The following is a 13,751-nucleotide window of genomic DNA, read 5'->3' as shown; positions in this document are numbered from 1 at the left end:
GTGATGATGGGATAATGTTATGTGATGACGTGATGACGTTAGATGATGATGACTTGATGACGTTAGATAATTATGTAATGATGTTATATGATGATGTGATGATGTACATAATGTTGACATGATGATGATGATGCATAATAAGAAGATGATGAGACGTATGAAGATGAATTGACTTAATATGACGATGTTCCATAAAGATGTTGTGCATGTATTAAATGTCACGATGCATTATGACGACAAGTTTTCAAAGACACAACCTTAATTAATGTAAATGATGATGAATGTATGAAGGCCAATGCGTGCATGTTACTTAAAGTAATGTGTGAACGGTGTATAGGGTTGTGTCTTAAAGATGATTTAAAGATGAAAACTATAGGGACCTCATGCATTTTTTAGGTAAATATACATCGGGATACTTCCTCATTTATGATGATTAGTGCAAGCCCACACAGTATGACGTTGCTATAGATTAGTGACTAGAGTGGGTCCAAGGGGTATGCCAGCTCTTTGGGGATTCTCACTCGCATATGTGGGTCATGTACACATCATGTGCTACTTATTTTCAGGTAAAGGTAAGGCATCCCTGTACGGCTGACGACAACTTCGCAACTTGAGACCATGGCACATGCATAGGTTATATTCATTTATTTTCTTAGATTTAAAAGCTAGAATAGGATGTTTTTAATTTAAATATTTTTTTTTTCTTTAGCCTTTTGTTGTATCGTTTTAAAACTGTTTTCAAAACACGTTAGTTCATAGTTGTGTTTTAAGATAAAGATTATGTTTTATAATGAAGTTTTAAATGTTTAATTCTGCATACGAGTATAGATGATGATAAAGGTAGCGACTCTAGGTAAGTAGAAATTTAGGGTCGTTACAGTTGGTATCAAAGCTCTAGGTTTTCGATTCTGTAGATTAGCCTACGAAGTTGGCTTGGCATGTTCCATGGTTCCATTGTCGATGTCCCGTCTCTGTCAGGTACGTCTTGCGTAAGATAAGAAAATGAAATGTTGTTGATTGCATATGTTATTACTGCTCGATCATTATAAAATATAACCCATAATTGAATTTTGACACCATTGACTGTATTATAGTTAATTGCATTATTGGCGGCTTAATTTTATATTTATTATAATGTAGAATATATTATGTTTTACCTTGCATGGAATGTGAATGTAAATTGATGTATTGATGATGTTTATATATGGGGGGTTTATTTGGCAAACATGCAAGTTTGGTTAAACCAAATTTTGACACCTCAAAATTCTACTAACATGGATTTTTCCATTAAGATGAAGTCAACATTTTGACTTTCTTCATTTTAATTTAACAATTAATATAATTAAATTCAAATTAAACTAATATTAAATGATTAATTAAATTAATTAAACTATTTAATTAATATTTAATATTAACTCAAAAGTCAATCCCAATCAATTTCCATACATATTTGATTAAAATATTTAAAACTTATTTAAATATCTCAAATTCTCTCCTTTTGTTTAATTCGTAAATAAAACAAAATTGCGATTAAATATATCGTATATATGTAGCGCATATTCCCTAATTTGAATTCGAACACTTCGAACTCACTCGTCACATTGTTCTATTGTTTAGTCTGATATGAGCTAGCAGAGGGACCTAATGAACCTATAGATCATGGGCTCCAACGATCCAAGATTAACCGGTTAAACTCATTAATCTTGTTAATCAACAACACTCGTTAACTACTAGGACACTCCACTATAGCCTAGTAGTTGCACTCCTCTCACTATAGATATATTTCTATCCATTTGATATAACCATGATTAGTATGTCGATCNTGGGTCAATTTACCGTTTTACCCCTGAAGTTACTTCTTGTTCCTTATGTCTCACTGATCCTCTAATAAACAATTGGTTTGTGGTCCAACCAGTAAACCGAATCCCTCTCAGGCCAATGAGAGGGTGGGGCCCCTTGTTCAAGACCTGGAGTCAGTGCTTAAGGGAACTACCTTTCTTCTATCCCTAAAAGTGGGTAGGAGTGAATTCCGTCTTGCACCCCACGTCCCCAGCCATTCACCCAGTCTTACCCCTGAAATGGGAGGCCTGTTGAGTCGGCGAACTAGAGCCACTCTCACCCATGCAAATCTAAGGATAATTTCGAATAAACAGGAGTTCATGGTTAGCTCAGGATTGAGATCGAGTTACTTAGGTCATCGAATGGAAAGAAAATCAGTCTCAACAGTAAACGACATTATAAAGTGAGAGTGGTTTTCTTCATGGTCCGATCTTATGCAATACTCATTGCATAGGACGCCCCCACTCACATGTCTCCACATGTACAATTTAGTGATCACATTGTTTATATCATATACAAATGTGGGCCGCATCCATAGTGTTCCCAGAATAAGGTACTTAGCCTGATCCTTATACTATAGATCATTTTGACTATATACTTGAACTTGATCCACTCTTATGTCTCTACATATAGTTCAAGTAATCATACTATAGCCAGAGTGTTCTTAGTTTATTGGATTTAGATTAATGATCGTAAAGTTCACTTTATTCAATAACAATCTTTACTGAATAAACAACAATAATAACTTTATTGAAAATAGAATATGTTTTTGTTTATAAACTATGACTTTTAGGACATAAAACCCAACAAAATTTTGGTTAACTCAAACATGCATGCTTACCACATAATCCCAAACATTTGAGTGGAATTTTGAGTGTCAAAATTTGGTGATCTCAAATTTGTATGAACATGCAAACATGACTCTATAAATAGAGTGATCATGGTACATGAAAGGGCTTCTTGGTGAAAAAACCTTGAGAAAAACCTCTCACAAACACTCTCTTCATATATACAAAATCCCCCCCAAGTTTAGTCACTCATCGGATTCCACAATCCCATTCTAAGGCCGGAGGATAGTGGAGAAGACACCAGTGGTGGTTCAAAACCGGTTCGTGAGGAAAAGGAATTTGAACTACAAAAGGTTAGTATTAAAACTCATTAAGTTTTAATACTTATGAACATGCTAGTTATTTACTATAATTGATGTTCTAAAAGTGCCTAAGATCCAAATTGCTTTCGAATGTGTTATATTAACACCATCAACAGGGTATTTTGATTTGTGCCCCAACCTAGTGGTGATAATCAAGAGGTCTCCTAAACAGGATCTCTGAGCCATAGAAACTCGTCCCTGAGCGGGAGAGCATGGAACCATGTAGGATGACTTAGTAGCTGATCGGCACACAGTAGATCGCAACCCCCCAATTTTGGTAAAAGTATGGTCCCGTGGGAGGGTTGTCAGCAAACCTCCACATATGATGTTTAGAGAGCGTTATTTGTTCATATCAAGGTATACTGTCCCCTCAATTTTACATGTGAGGTCACGCCTCATTCTAGGACACTTGATCATTCACTACATAAGATGGACAAGCTTCCTAAGTTATAAAAAAAGAGAGTTGCAGCTTAGTTTGCACTCCCTAGAACCCGAGACAAGGTTGTGGATACCTAATAAGATGACTGATGCCTACAAATATTAGTGACGTCGTGGATACCTTCGAAAAAAGCCTACAAATAGGTTGTTTACTCAATGCCACAGATCAAGGCGGGAGCACGTGCGGGAGTCTTAAATCCACAGAGGAGTGTCCCAGGGCGTCTAGGAGTTTATACATGTCCATGCATAGATATGTCATACGTTTTGTACCTCATACATACATAGTTTTTCATAAAATATATATACTACATTGAACCCTATGTTCTGATTGTAATTTTTCTTTTTATTGCTAAAATTTTTCCGTAATTTCTTCTTGTCTATCTCGTTTTACACATTTTCATTGTGTAACTGGTTAGTCCAGCTCTTGATTTCAAGTGTCAAATTTTGGGCTGTGACACATAGAGAATCAAGATATCATGATCCAGGAACCATCTTAATGTTGGTAATGTTCCTAGCTAGCAAACAGGTCAAGGTCCAGTGGTGGCATAGAGTATCGTAGAGGAAGTTGGAAATTGCAAGAATGGTCAGATTTTGAATCTACCTATTGAATCCTAATCTAAAACCTAGATAGAAGGCAATACTTGTAGGGGAAACATTGGAGAAGTTAAAGGAAAGTTAGCCACTATTCTAGAGCTTAAAGAGAGTTTATTAGAATCTAAGATAGGAACTTAGAGCTTAATCTACTCAAATAAGCCAGTGAAGACATCACTACCAAAAGAGGCTCGACTAAGTCAACAAAGAGTTTTTAGGGGTGTTATCCTAGGAGAATACCAAAATATTCATGAAAGGATTTTATACTTTCGAATAGCCATATAGAACTCGAGTATAGTGTTGTAATATACAACATGACAAGGCGTCGTATGAGAAGCTTTGGATACTATATGATCCGTAGCTCCACTATTGACAATCCATGGATTAGAACTTGTAGAGTTAATAGATAATGAAAATACTGGAAACAAACCTCCAACATTGATGTTATTATCAGAATTACCAAAACGACAATGATTGAGTGCTGATAAGGCTTGTACAATCTATTGTAATTGTTTAGAAGAAAAATTTGGGATGGAATCAGGTGATTGTTCTTCTGTATTCAACTGAGAAACTTCGGCCATATTTGCAGATGATCGATATCCTCGATTGTTGCGTTGATAGATTTGTACTCCCTTCTAGAATTATTTTTATGTTGACATCGATCTTCTGTATTTCCCCTTCTATCACAAAATTCACAGTAAAACCTAAGGATTCGATACTCATCAATTGTATGACCACTTTTATTGCAGTGTTCACATGATTTATCTTTGGCGAATTTTGAATATGTGGTTTTCTTCTACACTGCTGATGCAATCAAGAAATTCTTAGTACGTTCACAAGTTACCTGACGTTGCATCTCTTCTTGTACAAGTAATGAATAGGCTTGCATCACATTAGGTAATGGAGTCATCATCAATATGTTAGATCTCACCGTTTTATAAGACTCATTGAGCCCCATGAGTAGTTGCATCAACTTGTCTTCTTCACGTTGATCAACATGTATTTGACGTTGATTACAAGTAAATGGTGTGCGGTACACTTCTAATTCATCTCAGAGTGCTTTGAGCTTGGTGAAATATGCTGACAGTGTCATGATTCCCTGTGACATCATTACTATCGACTTTTGTATCTGAAAAATTGCTGGAGCATTCTTTTGTGAGAATTGATCGTGAAGATCAATCCACACTTAATGAGTTGTCTTGGCGTGAATAATACCCTCAGTGATATCTGCTTCAACTGAATGAGTTACCAAGATATTATCATATTGTTGCACTGATTCCAAAGTTCAAATTCGGTCGAATTTGCATCTTGAGACGGTTCTTCAATTGTGTAATCAATGAAGCCAATTTTCATTTTGGCAATAAGAGCATGCATAACTGATTTACTCCAGTATTGGTAATTTGTTCCATTTTATTTGATTGGAACAAGTGAATATCCCGGCTGACCAGAGTGATGAATATAATAAGGATGTGTTAAATCAACATCCGAAATTTTGAAGCTGGATTTGGCTGATTCCTCCATATAGGAAATTTTGATATTTAGGAATACTAAGATTGGTGCTCTGATACCATGTTAAGAATGAGAAAAATTGTATTTTGATCGAAGGTGTGTATTTCATTCATATTCATAAGATTTAAATAGGATAGAAGCTAACAACTATTTATTTTTTTAGGGTTCTTTCTACTATTTATTTTTCCACTTTTCTCTCATCCATGTCTTGCCATTGCTCACTCATGGTACGACCTAAAGCTTTTTGGTAGATCTCTATCTGTCTTTCTCTTCACTTCTCCACCACCTCCAGTGGCGTTTCTCTTCACTTCTCCGCCATCTCCTTCACGAAGCTTCTTTAAATCTCCACCTCCTGCGACGTTTCTCTTCCCCTCTCCGCCACCTCCTGAGCGAAGCTTCTTTAAATCTCCTCCGCCAGCGGCGTTTCTCTTCCGCTCTCCACCACCTCCTGCCCGAAGCTTCTTTAAATCTCCACCCCTGGCAGCGTTTCTCTTCCCATCTCCACCACCTCCGCCGCAACCAGCAGAGTGATGTAAAGACTGTACGGAAGATCAACCATGTCAGAGAAGATAAGCTGATTGGCGAGAGAGATGTTCTCAATAAAATATGAACTTTTTAATTTAAGCCCTTTAACAATGTAACACGGAAATCTTATGATCACTGCTTTTGTTTTAAAAATAAGTTTATCATTATATAAATACAACTTTATTTCGCTTTTAAAAAATATTCATAAATTTTCAAAAATAGTATTAATATTTATAATTTATTGACTGTTGTAATATTTGGATGAAAAAATATTAAAGCTTTATATTACAACATTTTTAAAGTTTTTTTTGGTACAATTTGGATCAAATTAAAAGTTAAAAAATAAAAGGACAAGTTTATATTCAAAATTAACTTTTATTTTATTTTATGACAACACCTCCTTCAAGGACATAATGANCAACAAAAAGAAAAGAAAAGATAGTCAGATTTTCGAGGAGAGAGAAAAAGGAAAACAATACTTTACACATGTTTAACTAGAGAGAATAAAATTTTATTAGATCTTCATCTCTTTTTATTCTATTTCAATTATTTAAATTTTTACCATCATTTTAGAAAATCATGATCAACAACATGAAAATGGTATATTGAGATATAATATCTAGAGTATATATTATTTATAGAATATATCTCAGATATTATATCATAATATTCTTTATTTATGATTTGATTTATAGTATATTTTATTTTATTCTGGTATTTAATTATTTTATATTTTCCTCATTTGTACTAGTTTGTATCTAAAGGATATCAATATCAATGATAATACACACCTTCCCAATTATATTTTTATCTCATTCTTAACATGGTATCAGAGCACCGATCTTGGTATTCTTAAATATCAAAATTTTCTCTATGGCGGAATCAACCAAATACAGCTTCAAAAATTCGGATGTTGATTCAACACATCCTTATTATATTCACCATTCTGATCAGCCAGGATATTCACTTGTTTCAATCAAATTAAATGGAACAAATTATCAATCCTGGAGTAAATCAGTTATGCATGCTCTCATTGCCAAAAAGAAAATTGGCTTCATTGATGGCACAATTGAAGAACCGTCTCAAGATGCAAATTCAATCGAATTTGAACTATGGAATCAGTGCAACAGTATGATAATATCTTGGTTAACTCATTCAGTTGAAGCAGATATCGCTGAGGGTATTATTTACGCCAAGACAGCTCGTCAAGTGTGGGTTGATCTTCACGATCAATTCTCACAAAAGAATGGTCCAGCAATTTTTCAGATACAAAGGTCTATAGGAATGATGTCACAGGGAACCATGGCACTGTCAGTATATTTCACAAAGCTCAAAGCACTATGGGATGAATTGGAAGCATACCGCACGCCATTTACCTGTAATCAACGTCAAATACATATTGATCAACGCGAAGAAGACAAGTTGATGCAACTACTCATGGGACTCAATGAATCTTATAAAACGGTGAGATCTAACATATTGACGATGACTCCATTACCTAATGTGAGGCAAGCCTATTCATTACTTGTACAAGAAGAGATGCAGTGTCAGGTGACTTCTGAACCTACTGAGAATTTCTCGATTGCATCAGCAGTGCAGAAGAAAACAACATATTCAAAACTCGCGAAGGATAAATCATGTGAACACTGCAATAAAAGTGGTCATACAATTGATGAGTGTCGATTCCTTAAGTTTCACTGTAAATTTTGTGATAGAATGGGACATACAGAATATCAATGTCAACAGAAAAATAATTCTAGAAGGGCAGTACGATTCAATCAACGCAACAATCGAGGATATCGATCATCTGCAAATATGGCCGATGTTTCTCAGTTGAATACAGAAGAACAGTCACCTAATTCCATCCCAAATTTTTCTTCTAGGCAATTACAACAGATTATACAAGCCTTATCTGCACTCAATCATCGTCCTTTTGGTACTTCTGATAATAACATCAATGTTGCAGGTTTGTTTCCAGTATCTGCATTTTCTATTAACTCTACGAGTTCTAATCCATGGATTCTCGATAGTGGAGCTACAGATCATATAGTATCCAAAGCTTCTGTTATGACTAAACCAAAGACTACCACCATATCTACAATAAATTTTCCTAATGGAGACAGCACATGTGTCACATACCGGTAATGTTTCTTTTAATCCTGACCTTAAATTAAACAATGTTTTATGTGTGCCTTCATTCAACTTAAACCTAATGTCCATCAGCAAACTTACCAATGACTTGAAATGTTATGTGACCTTTTATCCTGATTCTTGTGTTATGCAGGACTTGGCTACGGAGAAGATGATTGGCTCGGGTAAACAATCCGGAGGTCTCTATCATATTTCTTCATCTCCAATCAAGTCTTCAGCAAATCAAGTATCTCAGTCATCTAATTTGTGGCATTTACGCCTAGGTCATCCTTCTCCTTCTCGTTTGTAGAGTGCTTCAAAGGGTGTCTTGTTAGGTAACAATGGTGATGGTGTTCTATTTATAAGATAAACAGCCGTTAAAATGCATTCTCCCCAAAAATTGAGTGGAACCTGTGACTGAAAAAGAAGAGACCTAGCTACATTTAGGATATGACGATGCTTACGTTCTACGACTCCATTTTGTTGTGGAGTATAGACACAGGTGCGCTAAAATTCAATGCCACAAGAAGTAAAAAATGGTTCCAAAGATAAGAACTCAGTCCCATTGTCTGATCTAACTATCTTGATAGTAGTATGAAATTGAGTTTGAACGAATTTAACAAAGTTTACTAACAAATGGTGTACTTCTGATTTGTGTTGCATAAAAAAAACCCAAGTACATCGGGTAAAATCATCAACAACAGTGAGAAAAAAACGCAAACCAGAATGGGTTGGAATTTTATGTGGTCCCCAAACATCACAATGTAACAGATCAAAGGCAGAATGGGTTGTTATTGAACTTTTTGGGAAAGACAACCTAGTTTGTTTTGCTAATGGGCAAATACTACAATTATGAGAAAGAGTGGCATTATTAAGATGCAATTGATCAACTAGAAATTTAAAACGAGAAGGAGAAGGATATCCTTGTGGTCACAAAGGTTACAAGTTGTATGACATGCAATCTAAAAACAATTTTATTAGTCGTGATGTTAAATTTTGTGAAGATGATTTTCCTTTTTCATCAGCTTCACAGACTTTAACATTAGCTCCTTCAACTCCCATTTTACCATTTCATGATCCACCCTACTCAAACATCCATTATGATCCTTCGCCGTCTCCTCCGCCTCCTATTCCTTCTCCAAATTCACCAGTTCCAGATTCACCCACTAAATTTGATCTTATCCCACCTGATACATCAGTTCCACTCTGACGTTCTACTCGTACCAAACAACCTCCAGCTTATTATAATGATTACGAGATGTCTTCGGGAGCCAATCATTTAACCTCTAGCTCAAGTCCCAACACTGGCACCAGGTATCCCCTTCATCATTACCTTTCATTCTCTCGTTTTTCTCCTACTCAACGTGCCTTTCTAGCTTTTATTACAGCCCAGACAGAACCTAAAACCTATGATGAGGCAATTGGCAATCCACTATGGCAACAAGCTATGAATGATGAAATTGCAGCTTTGGAACGTAATCATACTGGGTCTCTCGTTCCTCTACCACCTGGCCATAAACCTATTGGCTATCGTTGGGTGTACAAGATTAAATACAACTCTGATAGTTTTGTTGAACGTTATAAAGCTCGACTGGTAGCAAAGGGATACACTCAGGTTGAAGGTGTTGATTACAAAGAGACATTTTCTCCTACAGCGAAACTTACTACACTTCGTTGCTTACTCACTATTGTCGCTGCTCGAAACTGGTTCACTCATCAGTTAGATGTTCAAAATGCCTACATGGTAATCTAGACGATGAAGTCTATATGTCTTTACCACCAGGTATTCGCCGACAGGGGGAGAATACAGTATGTTGGCTCCATAAATCTCTTTATGGTTTAAAACAGGCTTCTCGCAATTGGTTCTCCATATTCTCTACCACTATACAAAATGCAGGCTACACTCAGTCTAAAGCAGATTACTCTTTATTTACTAAGAGTAAAGGTACTTCTTTCCCTGCAGCTCTTATCTATGTTGATGATGTTCTGTTGACAGGCAATGATCTCAAAGAAATTGAACATCTCAAGACCAGTTTACTCGAGAAATTTCTTATCAAAGATTTAGAGAATTTGAAATATTTCCTAGATATTGAATTTTCTAGGTCTAGAAAAGAAATCTTTATGTCTCAAAGGAAGTATGCTCTAGACATTCTTCAAGACACAGGTCTTACGGGAGCACGTCCAGAAAACTTTCCTATGGAACAAAATCTGAAACTTTCTTCAACAGAAGGAGAAAAGTTGAATGATCCAAGTAAATACAGACGGTTGGTTGGCAGATTAATATATTTAACCGTTACTAGGCCTGACATAGTGTATTCAGTTCGTATGCTTAGTCAATTTATGCATGAACCAAGAAAACCACATTGGGAGGCAGCTCTTCGAGTTCTGAGATACATCAAAGGTACTCCTGGTCAAGGACTTCTACTACCATCTGAAAATAACTTGAGATTACAAGCATATTGCGATTCAGACTGGGGTGGTTGTCGAACTTCCAGACGGTCTATTTCTGGGTTCTGCATTTTCCTTGGAAATTCAATTATTTCTTGGAAGTCTAAAAAACAAACCAATGTGTCCAGATCATCAGCAGAAGCCGAGTATCGAGCTATGACAAATACTTGTTTAGAGTTAACTTGGTTAAGATACATTCTCCAAGACTTGAAAGTTTCACTGTCCGAACCAGCATTATTGTACTGTGATAATCAAGCAGCATTACACATAGCAGCCAATCCAGTTTTTCACGAACGTACGAAACACATTGAAATAGATTGTCATATAGTTCGAGAAAAATTACAAGCTGGAATCATCAAACCGTGTTATGTTTCGACTAAAATGCAATTGGCAGATATTTTCACTAAAGCTTTGGGAAGACATCAATTTTATCTTTTGAAAGACAAGTTGGGTGTGATTGACATACACTCTCCAACTTGAGGGGGAGTATTGAGATATAATATCTAGAGTATATATTATTTATAGAATATATCTCAGATATTATATCATAATATTCTTTATTTATGATTTGATTTCTAGTATATTTTATTTTATTCTGGTATTTAATTATTTTATATTTTCCTCATTTGTACTAGTTTTTATCCTATTTAAAGGATATCAATATCAATGATAATACACACCTTCCAAATTATATTTTCTATCTCATTCTTAACATGGTAAAAAAAAATCTATTAAAATTGGCCAAAGATGATTACGAAGACCATTAAAAGCAAAGAAGAAGAACAAAAAAAGGAATCAATTAAAATTGGCTAAAGATAATTGATATGATAATGTTATATGATGATGTGATGATGTGATAATGTTATGTAATGACGTGATGACGTTAGATGATGATGTAATTATGCTATATGATGACTTGATAACGTTAGATAATTATGTAATCATGTTATTTGATGATGTGATGATGTACATGATGTTGACATGATGACGATGATGCATAATAATAAGATGATGAGACGTATGAAGATGAAATAACTTAATATGACGATGTTTCATATTAAGATGTTGTGCATGTATTAAATGTCACGATGCATTATGACGACAAGTTTTCAAAGACACAACCTTAGTTAATGTAAATGATGATGAACGTATGAAGGCCAATGCGTGCATGTTACTTAGAGTAATGTGTGAACGGTGTATAGGGTTGTGTCTTAAAGATGATTTAAAGATGAAGACTATAGGGACCTCATGCATTTTGTATGTAAATATACATCGGGATACTTCCTAATTTATGATGATTAGTGCAATCCCGCACAGTATGATGATCAAGGTGTTCATGGGGAGTATAACACCAAGGATTTCGCTAACCTCCGGACGTCGCTATAGATTAGTGACTAGAGAGGGTCCAGGGGGTGTGCCGTCTCTTTGGGGATTTTTCACTTGCACATGTGGGTCATGTACACATCCATAGTAGTCTGAGGCTGGAGGCAACTCCTATGATGGTTTTTAAATAATACGTTCTTAGATCATGAGTTGCATGTGTTTGCATTCCCTGATCTCAATAGTGGGGTCAGTAACTGAGTATTTCTTAAAATACTCAAGTCATGCACTCTTATTTTCAGGTAAAGGTAAGGCGTCCCTGTACGGCTGACGACGACTTGACAACTTAAGACCATAGCACATGCATAGGGTACATTCATTTATTTTCAGGTTATAGATTCTGTAGATTAGCGTACGAAGTAGGCTTGACATGTTTCATTGTCCACCGTCGATGTCCCGTCTCTGTCAGGTATGTCTTGCGTAAGATAAGAAAATGAAATGTTGTTAATTGCATATGTTGTTACTGCTCGGTCATTATAACTCATAATTGAATTTTAACACCATTGACTCTATTATAGTTAACTGCATTATTGTCGGCTTAATTCTATATTTTGATATTAGAATGGTTAAGTCGGAACACAAACGAGGAGAGAAACCCTTTGTTTGAACAAACATCAAGATAATATAGATCATAAACTTGGGTGCTAATTTATTCAATTGTTGTCCAACAAGTTTAGGGTGATGGGAGTAGGCAGGAAACAAGAAGGTTTCAGATAGCAGGAAATAGGGAGCCCCTTAGAACTCCATCCATTACAGGCAAATTCTGGTGGAGAACCCCATTGTTAGCACCACCTCCCTTGCCGTCAAAGCAGTAGACAGGGGCTTGCCATTTCTCATCCTCCAGCACAGCACCCACTTCAAATGTCATCACATGAGCCTCTCTTCCTGCACAATTGGGGAAGGGAAAGTGAAAACCCCAATGTATAGCAGCAAATTAAGAATCGGGCAGACAGAGAGAGAGGGTTACCAGTATAAAAGACCCAATGAACAGGCCTTTTGGTCTCAACATCCTCGTAATACCAGATGAAATCGACCTTCTCCCAGACATTGCAAAGGAAGCCATTGACATGGCGTTGACCAACATAATTGGCTCCATCCAGCCAATTGGGTCGGAGAATACCCACCTCGAACTGAAACGGAGAGCAAGTCTTGGAGGAGTCCAAAGTGTAGTAGAAGGAAGTGCCGTTGTTCCACTCGAGGTCGTAGAGGACGTTGCCGAGCTGGTGCTGGATGATGTTGAAATTACGACCATTGGGCCAGTCGTACCAGAGGTCGATTATCTGAAGAATTCCGCTGTAATTCGCGAACAGAATTGAGTGGAATTGGAGAGGCCATGGGGTCGGAATAGGATCCTCCGAAACGGAACGCCGCACACTCACAGTCAGCAATGAAAGGACGACAAGGAAGAAGGTGGCCTTCGAAACCATGGCTTCTGGGTTCTCTCTCCTCTCTATCGCCCAGTAATGGATGGAGAAGAAGAAGAAAATTATTTTCTGGATAACGATTTTCAAGTGGGAAAAATTTTAATTATTAAATACATGAATGGACGCTTATACCCTCTCCGAGTGCGTAGCCCTAGGCATTTCAAAACTTAAAGGCTGAGATTTGTTTCTAAACAAATCCAACGGTGTTCACACTTTCCAGCCGCTCCTTCATTATATTCATCCCAGACGCCGCTCTTCTCCTGTTTCCTTGCATTCATCCTACGGTCCTGTGTCTCTAACCACAAGAGAACTATTCG

The 13,751-nt window shown here is 36.5% G+C and overlaps 2 protein-coding genes across 2 annotated transcripts; both read right to left on the bottom strand.

Moving 5' to 3' along the window:
• Positions 1–5,745: 5,745 nt before the first annotated feature.
• LOC111784460 (circumsporozoite protein-like) lies at positions 5,746–9,244 on the bottom strand. Its single transcript, XM_023665158.1, has 3 exons — positions 9,218–9,244; positions 7,354–7,428; positions 5,746–6,066 (listed from the first exon to the last, which is right to left on the bottom strand). Exons 1-3 carry the CDS (start codon positions 9,242–9,244, stop codon positions 5,746–5,748), a joined length of 423 nt encoding a protein of 140 aa, XP_023520926.1.
• Positions 9,245–12,635: 3,391 nt separating this feature from the next.
• Positions 12,636–13,461, bottom strand: LOC111784455 (uncharacterized protein At4g14100-like). The gene is made up of 2 exons (XM_023665154.1): positions 12,978–13,461; positions 12,636–12,895 (listed from the first exon to the last, which is right to left on the bottom strand). The coding sequence occupies exons 1-2, from the start codon at positions 13,435–13,437 to the stop codon at positions 12,720–12,722; spliced, it is 636 nt and encodes a 211-aa protein (XP_023520922.1). The 5' UTR covers positions 13,438–13,461; the 3' UTR covers positions 12,636–12,719.
• Between the last annotated feature and the right edge of the window lie 290 nt (positions 13,462–13,751).

Source organism: Cucurbita pepo, unplaced genomic scaffold, assembly GCF_002806865.2.
Source record: "Cucurbita pepo subsp. pepo cultivar mu-cu-16 unplaced genomic scaffold, ASM280686v2 Cp4.1_scaffold000203, whole genome shotgun sequence".
Classification (NCBI taxonomy): Eukaryota; Viridiplantae; Streptophyta; class Magnoliopsida; order Cucurbitales; family Cucurbitaceae; genus Cucurbita; species Cucurbita pepo.
This window is presented reverse-complemented; position numbering and strand designations above follow the sequence as displayed.